Consider the following 19,507-nt stretch of genomic DNA (forward strand, 5'->3'; position numbering starts at 1 on the left):
AATTATTGGATTGTTTTGGCAATTTAATTGTGATATTACTATTCAGTTTGGAGCTGAGTTTGAAAGATCGACGATTATGCGGCGCACAGTTTGCTTGGACTGAGAATTGTAAAATTCACATATTATAATTAATATTATCAAACAGCAAGATCCACTTTGTACCGTATTGGCGTTTTCGCATCTTAATTGCTTGTAACATTCCACAGTCGATTCTGATACTGATCTGATGATACTATTATGTTTTTATGGTTATCGAAACAGATCATCCGGATGTCCCTCAGCGTACAGGAAAAGTTAGCGATGTTGGCAAATTCGACGCGCTATTCTTCGGAGTCCACTTCAAACAGGCCCATACTATGGATCCGATGTGCAGAATGTTACTGGAACATGCTTACGAGGCCATCGTTGATGCGGGAGTTAATCCAAAGCAGTTACGTGGATCACGAACCGGCGTTTTCGTAGGCGCGTGTTTTTCGGAATCTGAAAAGACTTGGTTTTACGAAAAATTACAGGTAGATTCTTTAACAAGAATAACTAGATCATTAACAAAATATTATAATTAACGCACGACAGTAACAAAAGATAGCTAGACGAATAAAAAGAATCGTGATTTATTTCGTTAACTTAGATTTGAATGCAGAAAAAATTTTGAATGTGACAAAAATTTTATATTTCCGATTTTGAAAATTTACACGTACTCGCTTGTTTATTATTAAAGCTTGCTAAAACAGGATAAAGTAAAATGTAAAAAAAATTTTTCAAGTAAAATTATAAATGTTAAAGACAACGAATTGACACGAAATTGACGCAGATACCAAACGATAATGTGTATGTCGATAAAAAATTATTTTTTAATTTATTTGATTATAATTAGGTAAATGGTTTTGGAATTACCGGGTGCAGCAGAGCCATGCTGGCGAATAGGATTTCCTACTGGCTAGGAGCGACTGGACCATCTTACACTCTGGACTCCGCTTGCAGCTCGAGCTTAATCGCGTTGGAACATGCTTATCGTTCTTTGCAAGAAGGTCAATGCGATGCCGCTATTGTGGGCGGGTCGAATTTATGTCTTCATCCCTACGTGTCGCTGCAATTTGCTCGTCTTGGTACAATCCCTCGATCATATTTTCTGCACGATTCAGTATGAACGCGATATTAAAAAAATGAAAACACATTTCTTTCACTGTAAAGATTTTTTATAAAGAATCCTAATTAAGAAGAAAATTATATTTATTATTAATCAAAAAATTTTCTGATTAATAATCAAGTTAAATTTATTGCAAAGAAACATTTTATGTCATGTTAAAGAAAATATTTGTAAAATATATTTTAGAAAATATATTTATATATGAAGCTTAAAATTATCGAAAGAGGAAAATTGAAATCTTATTAAAACTTCAAAATGTGTCACATATTTAACGATGAATCCAATGGATTATGTTTTAATTGTACAATTGTATTCGAAAGTTGTTTAAAATATATTTTTTATAAATTCACAAACAGATTTACATAAAAAAATGCAATAAATTTTTTTATTACTGATACCAATTATCGAAAAAGAAATGATAAAAGTATAAACTTCTGATATTTATAATATTAATTATACATGTACATAGAATTCGATTCTTTTATATGAAACAATAAATCGAAAATATAAAGTAAGATTAAATGTATTAGAATTAGAAGAATTTATTGTATACTATACAAAAAATTTAATATATAATGGACGATTATTTTTATATATTTTGTGATAATTGCAGGAGTTTTATCGTCTGATGGCCGCAGTAAAGCATTTGACGCCGACGCGGATGGCTATGTTCGCAGCGAGGCAATTTCCGTTATATACCTACAGAAAGCGAAAGACGCGAAACGAATTTACGCTACAGTAGTCTATGGTAAGACTAGAAATGAAAAACTAGAGATGAAAAAAATAAATTTTTTTTTACTTCCGAGAAAAATAGCAAGTAAAAACGAATTTTTTACGGTGAAAAAAACCGAAGGTTTTTTAACCAAAATTCTAAAAAAAATATACAGAATATCTTTTATAGAATATCATTTTTTATTAAAACGTTTAATAGCTATATTATTTAATATTTTTTTGTCTTTATAATTTCAAATCGAAGCAAAATCCTTCTTGTATTGGTGCTTATTGAGACTAATTGTAAGGGTAATTATGTGTTTATAAATAAAAATAATGGAATGAAATGAAAAAACGAAATGATGGGAATACATTAGAAAATTTCTATTATTTCGTTGTTTTATTTATAAATATATAATTACCACAGGTTGTAGAAAAACGAAATTATGAGAAATACGAGAAGTATCTAATGTAATATCAGTTGAAAGATAGAGATAGTTTGATAAATGTTAACTCAATAATTTAAATTTAAAATATGTACAATTATAATCAATATACAAAAACAGCGTCAATTATTCTAATAAAATATTATTTATGTTAACGAAACACTTACTTTTAAAATCGGATAAAGTATAAAATATCTGTCGAATAATTATAAGCAGTAGTGTATATCTATAACGACCGCCGCTTATAGTCATTGTACTACATTTTGACTGTTTACAGCTATCTTTACAGAAATCTTTTGGATAAATGCTAAAATTGAATTCTAGAACAATAATATAGCATCAAAGTTGTCAAATTTAAAAAAAGTATATCGAAGTAAAAAACTTTTAAAGAAAGAAGTCGAAGCAAAAGCAACTATTTTTTCGAGTTTTTTATTCAAAGTTTCTAACTCTTCGGTAATTTTTATCTCTAGGCAAGACGAATTGCGACGGTTACAAGGAACAGGGCATCACGTTTCCCTCGAGCGCGATGCAGTACGCATTGCTGAAAGAATGCTACGAGGATTGCGGTCTGTCACCGAATGATCTGTCCTATCTGGAATGCCATGGTACTGGTACCAAAATCGGCGATCCTGAGGAACTTCTCGCGGTCGAGAAGGTCTTCTGTAAAAGCAGATCTACTCCTTTGCTCATCGGTTCTGTTAAGTCAAGTCTAGGTCATGCAGAACCCGCTAGCGGTCTATGTCAAGTTGCCAAGGTGACTTTTTTCAAGAAATATTGCGTTTACATTAAGATTTATCGAAAATTTTTAAAACAAGAAAAGTAAATTAATTATTTTACGATTTTGACAAAGAAATATTAACGATTTATATATGTATATAATGACATAGATGATAAACATTTTGTGTTCTCTTTCTTGTAGAGGAGGTATTTTTTTTTTATTCAATTCGGATAAATTCAACTTTTTTGTATATTAAGACTCGTATTATTTGAATAGTTTAGATATCATTATTTGAATAATAGGACAATTCAACGAATTAATTTTCTGGATATTCGCGAATATTCTAGCAAATTGGATTCATATTTATATTTCTCATGGAAATTCTTCCGGTTTAAAATTAGTTAAAATTATTTTCGAATGATACAAATGATCGGCCAACATCCATACCACGCCAAAACTACCAGTTCTCGTCCGATCACTGAAGTCAAGCAGCGTTGGGCACGGTTAATACTTGGATGGATGACCGCTTGGGAACACCGTGTGACGTTGGCATCTAACTTTTTTGCATTTTTTATTGCAGCGAAAACTAAAATACAACTATCTTATAATTAATTTTTATAAATTTAACATTATTGAAATCTTGAAATGACAAAAATTTGTTTTTCTGCAAAGTTGAATTTATCCGAATAGTAGCAAATATGAATTATATTTAGTCCTAATTCATTTTAACTCTAATTAAAATTATTGCCAATATTGCAAATATTTAAATATTTTATTGAAAAAAGTAAAAAAGAAGTATATAAGTTTATGCTACATTAATGCATTAAATTGCAACGTTTACTATAGGTACTATTAGCAATGGAAACCGGAATATTACCAGCTAATTTGCATTATAATCGACCACGAGAAGGTTTGACAGCTCTCGAAGATGGTAGGCTTAAGGTCATCACCGAATCAACACCTTGGGACGGTGGTTACGTGGGTATTAGTTCCTTTGGTTTCGGAGGTGCCAATTGCCATATCATATTGAAATCCAATTCGAAAAAGAAGATCAACAATGGAGCACCATCTGATGATTTACCGAGACTCGTAACAGTATCTGGACGTACAGAGGATTCTATTAAAGTATTCTTAGACGATGTAAGTAAAAATCAACGAAGAACTAAAATGTTGAAAAAAATAATATAATGCAGAAAAATGTATAAAATATATTAATCATACATTAATGTTGGAATTGGAAAATTTATGATATCTTAAAGTATATTCCTATATAATTCGACATCATAAAATTTCTTCAGAGAAAAAATCGACAGTGCGACAATGCTTGATTCACTATCGATTATATTCGTTGTAGATTAATGGAAAAATTAATTTTCGTCTTCGTAGATCGAGAAACATTCGGTAGACGTTGAATATAATCGCCTGCTGCATGACATTCACTTTGACGATATCCAAGGACATTTGTATCGAGGATACACGATAGTCGGCTCAAAGACGGCGGAGCATTCGGCAAGGGAAATAGATAATTATTTGGGAGCCGCAAGACCGATTTGGTTTGTGTTTTCCGGCATGGGATCCCAGTGGCCTGGCATGGGTACGTATTGTGTTCATTTTTTTTTAATTTCTGAAAAAAAGGAAATAATTATATTTTACTCCTTTTTGTTTACCCAATATTTGTTGATTTTAAATAGGTGCCGAGTTAATGAGATTCCCTGTCTTTGCCGAAGCTGTTAAGAAATGTGACGCCGTCTTACGACCGCGTGGTGTAGACATTATTAATATACTGACAAATAAAGACAAAAGTACTTTCGATAATATTTTAAATTCATTTGTGGGTATCGCGGCAGTACAGGTGAGCTGCATATAATCATGACATTTACATCATTTCTTTAATAATATAAAATATACTCAACGAAAGAATTATTGTGTCAATTTAAAAAAAAATGATTGACATTAATAAATAGAAATAAAAATTTTTCAATTAAATATAACAAAAATTAAATTTAATAATAAAATGTTAATATTCTTATATTAAAAATCATATATATTTAATTAGTTAGGATTAGATGTTACAGTATATAAATTAAAAAAATTATAATTAAGATTTCAAGCAAAATCAAATTAAATCAAGTAAAATTAAATTTAAAAAGTTTTTTTTATTATTCCTTATTTTATTTTGAAGTAATATAAAAATTTTATAGATTGGTCTAGTCGATCTTATCACATCGATAGGCATTGTGCCGGATAACATTATTGGTCATTCTGTCGGAGAACTCGGTTGCGCTTACGCAGATGGATGCTTCACTGCTGAACAAATGATCTTGTCAGCGTATTCGAGAGGTTTAGCGTCAATCGAAACTAAAGTAATTTTCGGTTCGATGGCGGCTGTCGGTCTCGGCTACGAAGACGTCAAAGATATGTGCCCACCTGACATCGAAGTGGCTTGTCATAATAGTTCGGACAGCAGCACTATTAGTGGACCTGCTGAATCTATGAAGGAATTTGTCGCCCAATTACAGGTTTGTCTAACATACCGATTTTTTGGTCAAAAAATTCTTCTAAATTGTATAAAAAATATAATATAGATGTATATGAACTTGTAACAAATTTAAATGAGAGATTTCAACAAAATGATGTAAAAATAACTTCCAGCATGTTAGTTAAAATGCAACGATATATGTCTTAACTAAATTGATGTATATCTAAACAGGCTAAACAAATTTTCGCGAAGGAAGTGCCGTGCAGCAACATACCTTATCACAGTCGCTATATCGCGCCCGCCGGACCGAAACTTCTGGCTTATTTGACCGAGGTAATACCTGAGCCGAAGCCACGCAGCCGGAAATGGGTGAGCTCGTCTGTACCACGTAACAAATGGTCCACTGCGTCCGCCAAGTTGTCATCTGCCGAATATCACACCAACAATCTTCTGAGTCCTGTACTATTCGAGGAAACAGCGCGTATGATCCCGAAGGACGCGGTGACCATCGAGATCGCGCCCCACGGTCTTCTGCAGGCCATCCTCAGACGATCCCTCGGTCCGGGAGTCACGAATATCGCGCTCACCCAGCGCGGTCACAGAGACAACGTTGAGGTTGTTTTGCAAGCAATCGGCAAGCTTTACAACACGGGACTGCAACCGGATATTGCAAAACTCTATCCGCCCGTTGAATATCCAGTTAGCCGTGGTACTCCAATGATCTCGCCTTCTGTCAGGTAGGCTTGCGGCAATCCTAAATATTCGGTTGTCCGAAATAAATCAAAAACTTTTTTCTCGCTCAATTTATCAAAATTTAATCGTTCTTCGATCGATCATTACTCGCATAAAGTGCCAACTAATAAAAATGAAAAGTAAAGAAAGTTTGCACGAAAATTATTTTAGGAATCCCCATTGTGCTTTATTGAGAGATTAGGATAATAAACTAAATGATTTAATCTCCTTCAAGATGGGAACATTCTGACGACTGGTACGTAACGTCGTACAAGATGCAAAAGAAGATTACTTCCGGAGAGAGAACTATTACTTTGTCGGCGACAGACGGGGAGTATGAGTATATGCTCGGTCATGTTATTGATGGGAAAAATTTGATACCTGCTATGGGATATCTTGCTATGATTTGGGAGACCATGGGTATGTTGCATTCGGAAATGTATACAGAGGTATCAGTCGTCTTCGAAGATGTCATTTTTGTGCGCGCTACTCATATACCGAAAGAAGGCAATGTTCAGTTAACAGTAATGGTTCAAAAAGGTAATTTCGTTGTTTTTATTCAGACAAAATATATATGATGTATTATTGTGATTAATAATCATTGTCACTATATATTGACATGTTTTAACTTACATATAATTAAATGCATATTATATTACATATGTGCATTTAATAATTTACAATATTCCAATTCAATATCAGAAACAATTTTTGGAGACATAAGACCAGATAAAATTGTTTTACCTAACAAAATAAAAGTCAAGCAATCAGCCAACTTCCCTATTACGCTGAAACTATTCAGTTCTCTGATCACTGAAGTCAAGCAGCGTTGGGCACGGTTAGCACTTGGGTGACCCCTTGGGAAAACCGTGTGATGTTGGCACATTTTTTTTTTGTAAACTAATTTCAATTTCAATTTAAACACTAATTTCTATTTGGAATTATTTTTTATTTAATTGATCTCGTGTATAATTTGTTTAAATCTTTTATTTGAATTTGGACAGTTACTAGACGTTTATATTCAATGTTAATACTAATTAATCTGAGGAAAGAGAGACACACCAGTCATTCATTTTTTCTTTCAAAGTTCATAAACAATTTATATTTTAAGACAGATGAATATACACATAATATTATTTTATTTATAAAAATATACATAACTTTTTTGTTATTTTATATATTTTTATATATTTTCTCATATTCTAACATTTTATAATATTTTAATTAATCAAAATAATTATTTCTGCAGGCACTGGAAGATTCGAAGTATCGGAAGGTAGTACTACGGTTGTGACTGGAACGATTCGAATGGTGAAGAATCCTGCGCAAGAAAAAGTACCTGTTGCGCTTTTGCCAGAAAATGACGAAGAGGAAGTGATGAATACTAAGGATATTTATAAAGAGCTAAGATTACGGGGTTATCAATATTCAGATGCCTTCCGTTCCTTAAAAAGCGTATCAATGTCAGGGACGAAGGGACACATTGCTTGGACAGGTAATTGGGTAACGTTCCTCGACAACATGCTGCAGATAATGATTCTTGGAATAGATACGAGAAATTTATATGTACCTACGAAAATACAGAAGATCGTGATTGATACCAAGCTTCATCAGCAAGAAATTCGAAATCAGAATTCAGAAGACAAACGTAAGTGTATATCTTTCCTTTTTCCAAGTTTGTTTGTGCAAATATTCATAAAGTTTGTTATTTTTTACACTAACAAGCGATATAACCGCTATAATTACGCATATATAAATTTCTGCAATTTCTCGTTGTAGAATTTCCCGTACATATGTACAAAGAGTGGGCAACCATAATATCAGGCGGAATCGAAATTCGTGGTGTCAGGGCTACGGCCATACCTCGTCGACTAACATCCGGCGACCCGGTCCTCGAAGAATACAAATTCGTGGCTCATCGCGACAGAGCACAAGTATCACTGAAGGAGGCAATCAGATTGTCCACTCATATCGCACTCGAATATCACCAAGCTATTCACGTAAAGACCATCGAGTTGATCGACGACTCCGACAATGTGACGACGAGTGAATTAATGTCACCCATGCTCGCTGAGATCTTGGCTGATTTGCCTTTAATTCAAGCGAAGATACATTTGTCAGCACCATCTAATCGTTTTGACTCGTTACCTTCGGATGTGATCTGCGTAGACATTGATAAAGTGTCCAAAGAAGAGAATATTCTGTTCGCTGTCGGTATCGAACTACTGTCGAAAAATAAGAAACACCAATTAGAACAGATACTACCGAAACTGAAAAGCGGCGGTTTCGTATTGACACGAGAAAGATCGTCCAAGCTCGAGAATCTTTCGAAACATGGCTTAGATGTGATTTTAGAGAAAAGTATTGGCGAAGAGACCATCGTACTTTTAAAGAAAAAGAAGCAGCTTAGCAGGAAAACGGAAGTCGTCCATGTTAACAACGATGAGTTCACCTGGCTCGAGAAGTTGAATTCATTCATGGATACAGAAGACGGGACCACCAACATGAGGATAATACTCGTCGGCGAGGGAGAATTAGAAAGTGGTTTGCTAGGTTTCGTGAACTGTTTGAGAAAGGAACCGGGTGGAGAAATGATCAGAAGCGTGATGATACAAGATATCGAAGCCCCTAAGTTTTCTCTACAGAATCCGTTATACTTTGAACAGCTTCAGTTAGATTTGCCGATCAACGTATTGAGACCTGGAAAGGAATGGGGTTCCTATAGACATCAACCGTTGTCGAGTCTACAATCAAAGCTTGTTCGTCATGCGTATGTTGATCAAACGGTATGTAATGATACCTTATGATATGTAATAATACATTATAATCATAAAATATTTTGCATAGATGTACGTACATACGTACATTTATATTATTATTATATTATAGTTATGTAATATAAATCGATATAACTTTTATATAAAAATTATATAATATAATTACTATATTTTCGTGGGTATATCTGTGGAAAATAGATACCTGGCGATTTAAGCTCACTTCGTTGGATCGAGGGCAATATACGTTCTGAAACTAATAAAGACGATCTAGTCCGTGTAGTGTACGCGGCTCTCAACTTTAGAGATGTCATGATGGCTACAGGAAAACTTATTCTGGATACTAGTGTAGTACATAGCCGATTCGACGAGTACTCGGTCGGCATGGAGTATGTTGGTGTCGATACCGCTGGTCGTCGCGTGATGGGTCTTTGCCCTCGAAAGTAATATTTTTATTAACTACATTTGTATATGATTGAAGGGCTTGCTGCAACAATGAGCTAACATAGCCGAATATATGATATTGGTAGAAATAGATGCATTTCTCCCTTTCTTGAAATTTAGGCTGCATTTTCTTCGTCTTTACAAAATGTGAATTATTATTGTATAATATTAATAATAGGGAAGATATTATAGAATAATAATTCACATTTTGTAAAGACGAAGAAAATTATTTATTGTATATCTTCTCTGAAATATCGCTTATGCGTTCTAAAACATCCTAGAAATTCAACAATCAATATATATTTATATTTTCAGAGGTATAACAAACATCATTGAACCTGACAGAAACTTGTGCTGGTACGTGCCTGACAATTGGTCATTGGAAGACGCGGCCACCGTGCCATGCGTGTACGCAACATGCTATATTGCGCTGTATCAACGTGGCGAGATGAAGAAAGGTAACAAGGTGCTCATTCATTCTGGCACTGGTGGCGTCGGCCAGGCGGCGATACATCTCGCACTTCACGAAGGCTGCGAGGTGTTCACCACTGTGGGAACGCCTGAAAAACGTAAATTCATCCGCGAGATGTTCCCATCGATTCCGGATGATCATATTGGCAACTCGCGCGACACCAGTTTCGAGCAAATGGTACTTCAAAGAACCAACGGCGCTGGAGTGGACATTGTTTTAAATTCGTTAGCCGAAGAGAAACTTCAGGCGTCGGTTCGCTGTCTAGCGGTGGGCGGTCGTTTCCTAGAGATCGGCAAATTTGATCTCGCTGCAAATAATCCCTTGGGAATGATGATCTTCTTGAAGGAGGTCAGTTTCCACGGGATTTTGCTCGAGAATTTGCTTTTCTCTGCAGAGGAGCAAGAAAATACTGAAATTAAATGTCTGCATAGTTTGTTAAATGAGGGCCTGAAAAATGGAGTGATCAAACCACTTGTTAGAAAAGTTTTTGAAAAGGACGAATTGGAAACGGCCTTCAGATATATGTCGGCTGGAAAGCACATAGGCAAGGTAAAAAAAATTAATAGGACAATATATAATTTCACCATAAATTTTGTCAATATTTATCATACAATTATTTGTACACGATCAAATTACACGTACTATTATTTATACACTCAACTGTTCTATAAAATTTTTTAAATCACTTAACAATGCTTTCAAGCTTCGAAAAAAAAAAATTAAATTTATTGTTAAAGTAAATACCAAAGTCTGCTAAAAACTAAAAAAAATTAATAAAGATACGTTATATCTTTTATAGGTACTTTTGAAAGTTTGCGATGAAAAAAAGGTTCTCGAAAAGAAACCTATTCTTGCTGATCCTCGATATTACTGTGACAGTAATAAAACCTATCTCATCCTGGGTGGACTGGGTGGTTTCGGATTGGAATTAGCCGATTGGTTGGTACTCCGAGGTGCCAAAAACTTAGTGTTAACATCAAGAACGGGAATAAAGAAGGGTTATCAGCGCATGAAAGTCGAATTATGGAAATCTTACGGCGTGAACGTGCTTATCATCACGGGAGCAGACGCTTCGAATCGTAAGGATTGCGAATTTATATTAAACTCAGCGGAAAAACAGGGCCCAGTGGACGCCATTTTCAATCTCGCCGTGGTGCTGAAGGACAGCATCTGCAAGAACCAATCGCCAGAATCATTCGAGGAGTCTTTCAAGGCAAAAGCTTGGGCCACGAAGGTACTGGACGAGTTATCTAGAAAATTGTGCAAGCAACTTCGGCAGTTTGTAGTTTTCTCCTCGGTTTCTTGCGGGCGAGGGAACGCTGGACAAACGAATTACGGAATGGCTAACTCCGTGATGGAGAGAATTTGCGAACGCAGAGCAGCGGACGGTCTACCGGCACTGGCTATTCAATGGGGCGCGATAGGCGAAGTTGGCCTCGTCGCCGAACAGCAGGACAACAACAAGGAACTTGTCATTGGCGGTACCTTGCAACAAAAGATATCTTCCTGCCTTGAGAAGCTGGAAAACTTTTTGTTGCAAGATCGCACAGTGGTATCTAGTATGGTGGTAGCGGACAAGTGTGTGGGTGCTCGTGAAGGTGCCAACGTTGTGGAGCGAGTGTTGGGTATAATGGGTAAGATTGTTGTTATTTTAGAATAATCTCCTAGAACAAAATCAAAAGGGGGGAAAATTATAAACATTACGCAGATGAGGATATTAATTCTGTGTTTTCACAACTGTTTAAATATATTGCTGATAGAATCAATATTTCTGGAATGAAAAATCGTATATTTTATTATTTATATTATTCCCATCGGATATATGTAGACCTTGATAAAATTATGGAAGAAAATTAGATTATTGATATACTGCGTCGTGGTTAAAAAAAAATACACATTACTATCAATAATAAATCGATATTTAATTACATCTCTTGATACTTTAGGTTTGAAAGATTTGAAGAATGTGGCTCAGAACACATCGTTGGCGGAACTCGGCATGGACTCGATGGTGGCTGTGGAGATTAAACAAACACTGGAACGCGAGTTCGATATCTTCCTCACCGCGCCGGACATCCGCAATTTGAACTTCGCTAAACTGACGATGATGCGCGATAATGACTTGGAACGTGAGAAAGCCCAAACTCAACAGACTGACAAACAGGCAGCCGAAATATCTGGCATACAGCTGGTTGTTCGAATTTTGGGCCACGAGGGGTTGTCTACCGAGATTTCTATGGACTTACAGAGCAGGATGGATCCGCGCAAGATCAAAGTGTTCCTTCTGCCGGGTGTACAGGGCTACGGACAGATATTTAGTCCACTAGCGCCAAAGATCAGACCTGTTGCAACAGCCTTGCAATATGGAGCGATAAATACTTGGCCTAATCATATGTCTATACCAGAATACGCCGATCATCTTTTACCAGTACGTATATGTAAAAGAACGTGAATGATAAATAAAATGAAATATTTATTCGATATTTCTTTCAACTAATACTTTCGGTAAACCAAAAAAATGTTTTGCGTACTGACATTTCATTTGAATTTCCAGTATGTCTTACCAAAGGCGGAAGAGCAAAGAGGTTTCACTATTGTCGGATATTCGTATGGCTCGGTAATTGCCCTCGAATTAGTAAAGCGATTGGAAAAACGAGGTTTAAGTGGTCGATTGGTGCTTATCGATGGTGCTCCGGAGCTATTGAAAGCGATAATAGAGCAATTTATGCCGTCTACTACAGACGAAGAACTTCAAAATAATGTCTTGCTTGTTATCATGGATACTTTACAATCAGCCTCAAGTGGAAAGGTAAATTTTACTGTCAATTGCTAAAATACTTTTACGAGTTCATATTCTGGTTTTGTTGTTAATAATATATATGTTAATTCTTTTTACAGTTACTTTTAGATCTGGAGAAATGTAAAACGTGGAAAGAGAAGTTAGACGTTTTCCTTTCGCATCTTCCTGACAACATAATACCGCTTTCCACCGAAGATACGAAATCATTGTGTACAACTATTTATATGCACATTCGCGCTATGCGAAAATACGATTTGTCAGCCTTCGGACAGATACGAACGCCTATAACACTTTTGAAACCTACACTACAAATTGTCAATATGACTGAAGAAGATTATGGCTTACGCAAGGTATATTAGTATATACGGCTTATGCTTTCGTGATTTAACATTTTAAGAACATACGAGGTTTTAATTTCCCGCAATCGATATCTAATAACACAGCAATAAAAAAACTTTTCAGATCACGCGAGACAAAGTGGACGTGCATTACATCGATGGCAACCATCTCACGATATTAGACAGCGACAAGGTCATAGCAGCGATCAACGGCGAACCGTTGCAGGATCCGAAAGCATTCAGAAAACTTTTAACGGAAGATCGACCATTCGAATGCGACGATCAACAAGAACGTACAAGGACCTGAATTACGGCCTAAAGCCGTGTAATATATTTTAACTTAAAAAAAAAAAAAAATATATATATATATATGTGTACGTATATTTGTGCCGAGTTTGGACTAGAGCTGTAAATATTATCTGCCAATATTCAAATATCCGAATAATTAATTCACCGAATTAACCATTGCTCAAATTCGGAACTATCCGAACTATGTGAAATTTATACTTAGTTTGAATTTATTTCTTTCCTTCTTCTGCCACTAAGAAATAAAAAATTAATTACAAAATTAATATACGAAACTTGATTAGTTATGTACAACAAAAATGTAATTAAAATAAAACAAATACTGTTTATTTTTTGTATTTTATAAATATTGGAACTGCTAAGTTAGCACAAATTTAATTTTTCTATTTAACTAGCTTTAGCAGATTGTTCTATACAACATAAGATATCACTATAAATCAAACAAGCTGTTTTTTTAAATTTGAGATCATGTAAATTAATTAATATTCTTTCATTAAAATAAAAAAATAATTATTTTATTTTTCACTATATATTTATTTTTACTATAAAAGCATACAAAATATAAAAGAATCTTTTTATATATTGAGTGTATTTAAGTGTGCATGTGTAAAATTACACAAAATTTTAATCAATTTTGGCTTATTAAATTTTGCAATTAATTTTCTGTTAAATATTTTGTAATTTAGATTCAAATTCCTGGATTTAATTCTTTGGATATTAAAATTTAGATCAAAGAGATAATTCAAATATTTCGATATGAGTAAACGGATAATTATTTTGGATAATTCGGATGTTCATATCGATATTTATAGTTCTAGTTGTATTTAAAATCGGCAAAAGTCCGTAGGTGATGTAGGTTTTTTAATCTGCAGGGTAAAAATTGTTATAAAGTTAACATGAAATTAAATTTAAAAAATAAATAGATAAATAATTGATATAAAGTTTATTTTCTACGTAGGCATGCCTATTCTATTCTATTAATCCGTGGAATTTCTAATATTGAATTTTCTCTTGCTTCTCTCAAGAAATACAGTAAATTGGACTGTGTTATTAAATATATTTTTTCAAATATTTGTACTATAATCTATAAAATACCACTCACTAATTACAAGTCAAATTATAGTAAGAAAAGATCTAACATCTGCTGAATAATTCATTACCGTTGACAAAAATTAATCTAAAGATAATTACCTGAAATTTGTTTATAAAGTAGCCTAGCTGGATAAGGTAATTAATAATGTGAACTTGAAATGGTTTACTTGTTCTAATATTAAGAAAAAGGTATTAAAATTCTGGTTACAATTTTCTTATCATAATCGTATTTTAATGCAAAACTAATACACGTGTCCAATCATTCATGATAAACGCTCATTACATTTATTATCATTATTATCATTTATTTATCTCGCTTTTTAATCATTATTTTCCATTCACTCACAATATTACATGCAAAATATAGATTGAAAAATTGTAAGTGATATATAATTAATTTCCTCTATTCTAAGAATCTTTATATAAAAAAATCGTCAATATTTCTCTAAATTATAATTTTTAAACTCTTCTTGCATTGTTCTCCTATTATTAACATTTGTTACGTAATAAAAAACAATGCATGATTATAAAAGAAAACGCAAACGGGCTTTTTATTTTGTGCTTGTGCCGTTAAAATAAGGATGAAGAAATTAACGAAAGATATTTGAATAAAGAAAACTCGGCCCGAAATGGTCTTAGAATAGACGAAATCATCTTCATTAAAAAATTGTTGATTAAATATCGCTTTATAATAAAAAGTATGGCATTAAAAATAGCAAATTTACAGTGCAAATATATCCCAAATCCATTACATATCGTTTGATAAATTTTTCGACCAATTTGAAGTCGACAATAATGTCGAAGAATCAATCATTTCCGAAATATAAGTGATTGAAAAACAATTTTTTTTTAAATTTTCCTATGAAATAAATTCAAGGGAGTCAAATAGATAACTAAATTTATCATTTCAATTTATTACAATAGAATTTTAAATTGTGGAACTATGATATAAAAGACTAAAAAGTTGCAATAAATATATGATAACCTTTCTACATCACTTTTGTTGAAGAAAAATGGATTATAAATTTGTCAAAAAATTTATCATTAAACGAATATTTAGTATTTTTGGGACACCATATGTAAGCTTTTTATCCTTTTCGATTTCAATTATTATTTCAGTAATATAATTTCAGTAAATATAATAGTTACATATCTCTTTGTAACAATAATTTCCTTCGTGCATTTATTACATAAACGATATAAATAAGAAATTTATTATAACAAAATAATATACGATAAAGAATGCAATATAATAAAAGAGGTATCATATTTAAATAGCAAAATTATAACAAAGTAAAATGACAAGAAATCTATGATTATCGAATGAAAATAATATATCAGAAATGTTTCAAATACACACAAATGTAATATCAATTCAAATGATTATTTTACAATAGGAGAGAAACCACGTATCATGTATCTTTTATCCCTTATTCTAATCTACTTTACATTTTGCAAGATTATTGAAACTTTTTTCCATTTCAGAGTACAATATTTATATTTTTTTCGTTTTCAATATATGTATATGAAGATAAAGTGTGCTGTACTAACCAGAAATTCTCATAATTCCATTGGTTCAAATGTTGATGTGGCACTGGATAATACGTTATTTAGATCGGGAATAGTGTCGTTATTGTTATTATTATTATTGTTATTGTCATCGGATGTGTTTGGGATTGGTGTTGGAGTATCTCTCGTTGGCAGGATACGAAGATGTCTATTTGGTGGTTCCCAAAGGACCAGAGCCATAGAGGGCCTCTCTCTGAAAGAGAAAAAACATACCAGATTTAACTCCTAAAACATTTATATATTTTTTCTTCTTTTCAGCCCCCCCTTTCTCTCTCTCTCTCTCTCTCTCTCTCTCTCTCTCTTTCAAATGTAAAGCGTTGCATTTTTATCAAATCATAATACAACTAATTTATACTTACAATTTAGTTACAAGAGTCGATGGTAGAATCGGTTCCTCTTGCATTCGCTTGAGTTCTTCTGAAAGGACTAATCTTGGATGTAGCTTGCTCGTTTGTTCGCCATTTATTGTATTCGTTACGTCGACATCTAGATCCATATCCAGTTGCTTGTGACAGGAAGATGATGCGTGAACAGTGGAAGTCGATGGTACCGGATTCTCGGATTCATAATTGGAGCTAATGTGCAGACCTTTGAAATGTGCAGCTATTTTTTCCTCTGTTATAAACTGCTTTGTTCGACGTCTACTTGAAAAACGACATGTCATCAATATTTCGCCAGATAATCAATTGGTAGACACACAGTGTAAAGTGTATGGCACTCACATATCTACAACGTCTGACGTTTCTAATTTTCTCTTTTGATGAAGTATTGGTCCAGAGCTGGTTTCTCCGGTGAACCTAACCAATTCCGATTGCTGCAACCCTGGAACGCTCCATGGAATGCTTATTGGTGGCACCTGTGGCATTTGCATCCATTGTCCAATCTGTTGCTGTTGCGGATTTTGTGGATTCATCATCTGTTGTAAGATGGATTGTGGTGTACATAAGTGTGCTCCACCCATGGTATTCTAAGAAATTAACAAATATACAAATGAGAAAGGGTTTTGTACAGAACAATATAGAATTTTCTTTATAACAATATATAAGCAAATGCAGTTAATTGCACTACCCTGCACTGGTACATGCTGCTAAAAATTACTGTACATAAAACTAGTGATAAAATTAATAAGTATAGTGAAAATATAATAAAAATTTTAATTTATATAATATTAGACTATTGAGCAAAATACTTATATTTTGCATGGCTATTTCTATTTATAGCAGCCTTTGGAATATTAAAATAGTTGGTTGTATCATATATTTGCTAATATTAACTATAACAGAATTAGTACAATATCGTTATCTCAAATTTGCCAAAATGATTTGAAGTCACATTATCATAAGACAATTAAGACTTTACTTCAAGACGAAATGGTAATTGAAACGTAGCTCGTATGTAGGACATAAAAACGCATTGTAAAAAATTCACAGAATTATCAGATAATTCCGGTTTGACGTGATTGAAAAATGTTAATAATTATCCTACTCCGTACGACACGCATTATTTCACTTACTGTCATTTGAGATGTACTTGGCCGTACGTTTGGAAAAGGTTTTCGTGGATCCAGGGTATCGCTCGACTACCTGCAGAGATGTCATATATATCAGCATGACGTTTGCTCTCTATTTATAGAAGTCGAAGGTAAATAAACACTACGCTAAACGATTATGATGAATCCTCTTTGGTTAGACGCTAACCTGTACGTCTCTCGCAGACCACGGACGAGCGTCGCGTCGGTGTATGCCGTAATTGTGTCACATTCACCTTGAGAAGATATGTATGAAGAGACGGTACTATTATTTACGATTTAGCGTTTCTTGTCACTCTATAATCGTCGCGCCATGAATTGCAAGGTCTCGAAACTCTTTCAAAAAATTCGCGACTTCTGACAAGCTCATCCACCCGAACTACTTCCCCCTTCCCCGGTCTTCACCGTATCGCAATGTTTATACAGCCGAATCCAGTCGAGTCTGTGTATGCTATTCTTAACTGCTTCCCCTACACCGCTCTCCCATTACTCCGCATCGCTCCGCATACTCGCCATATGATCGCGCGTGCGAAGCGAAGACTGCGAAGAATAGAAATTGTGATTGTACGCATGATCAACTTTAAGCGCACGCGCATCGCGGCGTTGACACTCTACGCATGCGTAGTCACGTGTAAAATGTCGAATAGTGGGAAAGGAATGAAAAGCGCAAGAGGGGAAGTTAAGAGTAATAATGTATACGAACATAATATTATATAAATTAAGATTCGATTATGACAAATTTGCTTTTGTCTTCTCTATTTTAAAAAATTCTTACAATTAGAATTGAACAGTTCTTCTATTTCTGAAGAATTTCGAAAGATTTCTTAATTCACACCTGAAATTCTGCAGAAACTTCAATGCATTATAATTTCTAACACAATTTATAATTCGTTATTTATACGGATATTGTGTTAATTGTATGTGTTTATATATATAAATAATATGTAAAAATAACATTGGTTGTATATATTATACTGCTATAATTATCTGTATTAGATATATTACATTATATTACTATAATACAATTATATTTTATATATACATATATATAAAATCAGAGTTCAATTTAAATCACCGTGGTAATAAATAATAAATCAGGTCGGATTTGCTCAGCTGTATATATTAAAATTAATACGAATCAATACTGAAGTAATTCTAATTAAGAGAGAAAAAACTTTTCAATCATCATAATAGGCGGGATATCTCAGGCTTCCAATGCGTACATCTTTCAATATCAATAATAAAAAAAAATAGACACATGTGATTATCAGATGCAAGTGGAAAAACACTTCAGCTTTATTGTATCTACATAGCGTAGGCCGTAGATCGTATCTGATATAATGATGATAAATAAGTCTTTCAATCTTTTACCTCATATCAAATAGTAACAAAGATACATTGAAAATTACAGTAATAATAGAGCTAATTATATGGACAGTATTTAAACGTTACGTAAAAAAAATCATAAAACATTTGTATATTAACATTCATAGTGTTATATTAGAAAAGAATAAAATATTTGTGGTATACATAATAAGCTTTATATAATAAATATGATTTTAAACTATAAATATATTTCTGTACATTTTTTTATTATGTTATATGTTAAGAGTATAACATATTTATATTTTTATTCGTATAACATTTATATAATAATTCTGAAAGTATTAGCAAAATCTTGATAAGCATATCTTGATAAATATAATATCATTAATTTATCAAATTAATTATTAATCAATAAAAAAATGTACTATCATTAAGGATTAAAAGTTCGAACATATCAAAAATATATACTTTATTCATAAAAATATTTATATTTTTTACGCGTGTACGAAACTCTGGAATAGCATAATATTCAATTCTGCCGTTCGTGCTGTACGTATATGATTTTGTCGCGTTTGTTACAGGATTTTGTCAGCATTTTCGTCACGCAAATGGCCACGTAACTTTT

The 19,507-nt window shown here is 33.4% G+C and overlaps 2 protein-coding genes across 3 annotated transcripts in view; one reads left to right on the plus strand and one right to left on the minus strand.

Annotated features, from left to right (window-relative positions):
* Positions 1-14,673, plus strand: part of LOC105459133 (fatty acid synthase) — a 15,827-nt gene extending 1,154 nt beyond the window's left edge. For both annotated transcript variants that reach the window (XM_011704901.1, XM_011704902.1), the window contains 19 exons: positions 262-512; positions 875-1,106; positions 1,761-1,895; positions 2,775-3,058; positions 3,869-4,162; positions 4,409-4,616; positions 4,714-4,874; positions 5,224-5,541; positions 5,733-6,238; positions 6,469-6,773; positions 7,483-7,881; positions 8,013-9,019; positions 9,209-9,450; positions 9,767-10,472; positions 10,723-11,557; positions 11,870-12,351; positions 12,478-12,732; positions 12,822-13,073; positions 13,186-14,673. In XM_011704901.1, the coding sequence (XP_011703203.1) occupies positions 262-512; positions 875-1,106; positions 1,761-1,895; positions 2,775-3,058; positions 3,869-4,162; positions 4,409-4,616; positions 4,714-4,874; positions 5,224-5,541; positions 5,733-6,238; positions 6,469-6,773; positions 7,483-7,881; positions 8,013-9,019; positions 9,209-9,450; positions 9,767-10,472; positions 10,723-11,557; positions 11,870-12,351; positions 12,478-12,732; positions 12,822-13,073; positions 13,186-13,368 (7,055 nt within the window). In that variant the 3' untranslated portion in view covers positions 13,369-14,673. The remainder of the gene's footprint in view (positions 1-261; positions 513-874; positions 1,107-1,760; positions 1,896-2,774; positions 3,059-3,868; positions 4,163-4,408; positions 4,617-4,713; positions 4,875-5,223; positions 5,542-5,732; positions 6,239-6,468; positions 6,774-7,482; positions 7,882-8,012; positions 9,020-9,208; positions 9,451-9,766; positions 10,473-10,722; positions 11,558-11,869; positions 12,352-12,477; positions 12,733-12,821; positions 13,074-13,185) is intronic.
* Positions 14,674-15,824: 1,151 nt separating this feature from the next.
* LOC105459134 lies at positions 15,825-18,110 on the minus strand. Its single transcript, XM_011704903.1, has 5 exons — positions 17,726-18,110; positions 17,542-17,611; positions 16,751-16,995; positions 16,388-16,669; positions 15,825-16,221 (listed from the first exon to the last, which is right to left on the minus strand). The coding sequence occupies exons 2-5, from the start codon at positions 17,545-17,547 to the stop codon at positions 16,020-16,022; spliced, it is 735 nt and encodes a 244-aa protein (XP_011703205.1). The 5' UTR covers positions 17,548-17,611; positions 17,726-18,110; the 3' UTR covers positions 15,825-16,019.
* Positions 18,111-19,507: the final 1,397 nt, after the last annotated feature.

The sequence above is a fragment of the Wasmannia auropunctata genome, unplaced genomic scaffold (genome assembly GCF_000956235.1).
Source record: "Wasmannia auropunctata unplaced genomic scaffold, wasmannia.A_1.0 LD334208.1, whole genome shotgun sequence".
Lineage (NCBI taxonomy): Eukaryota > Metazoa > Arthropoda > Insecta > Hymenoptera > Formicidae > Wasmannia > Wasmannia auropunctata.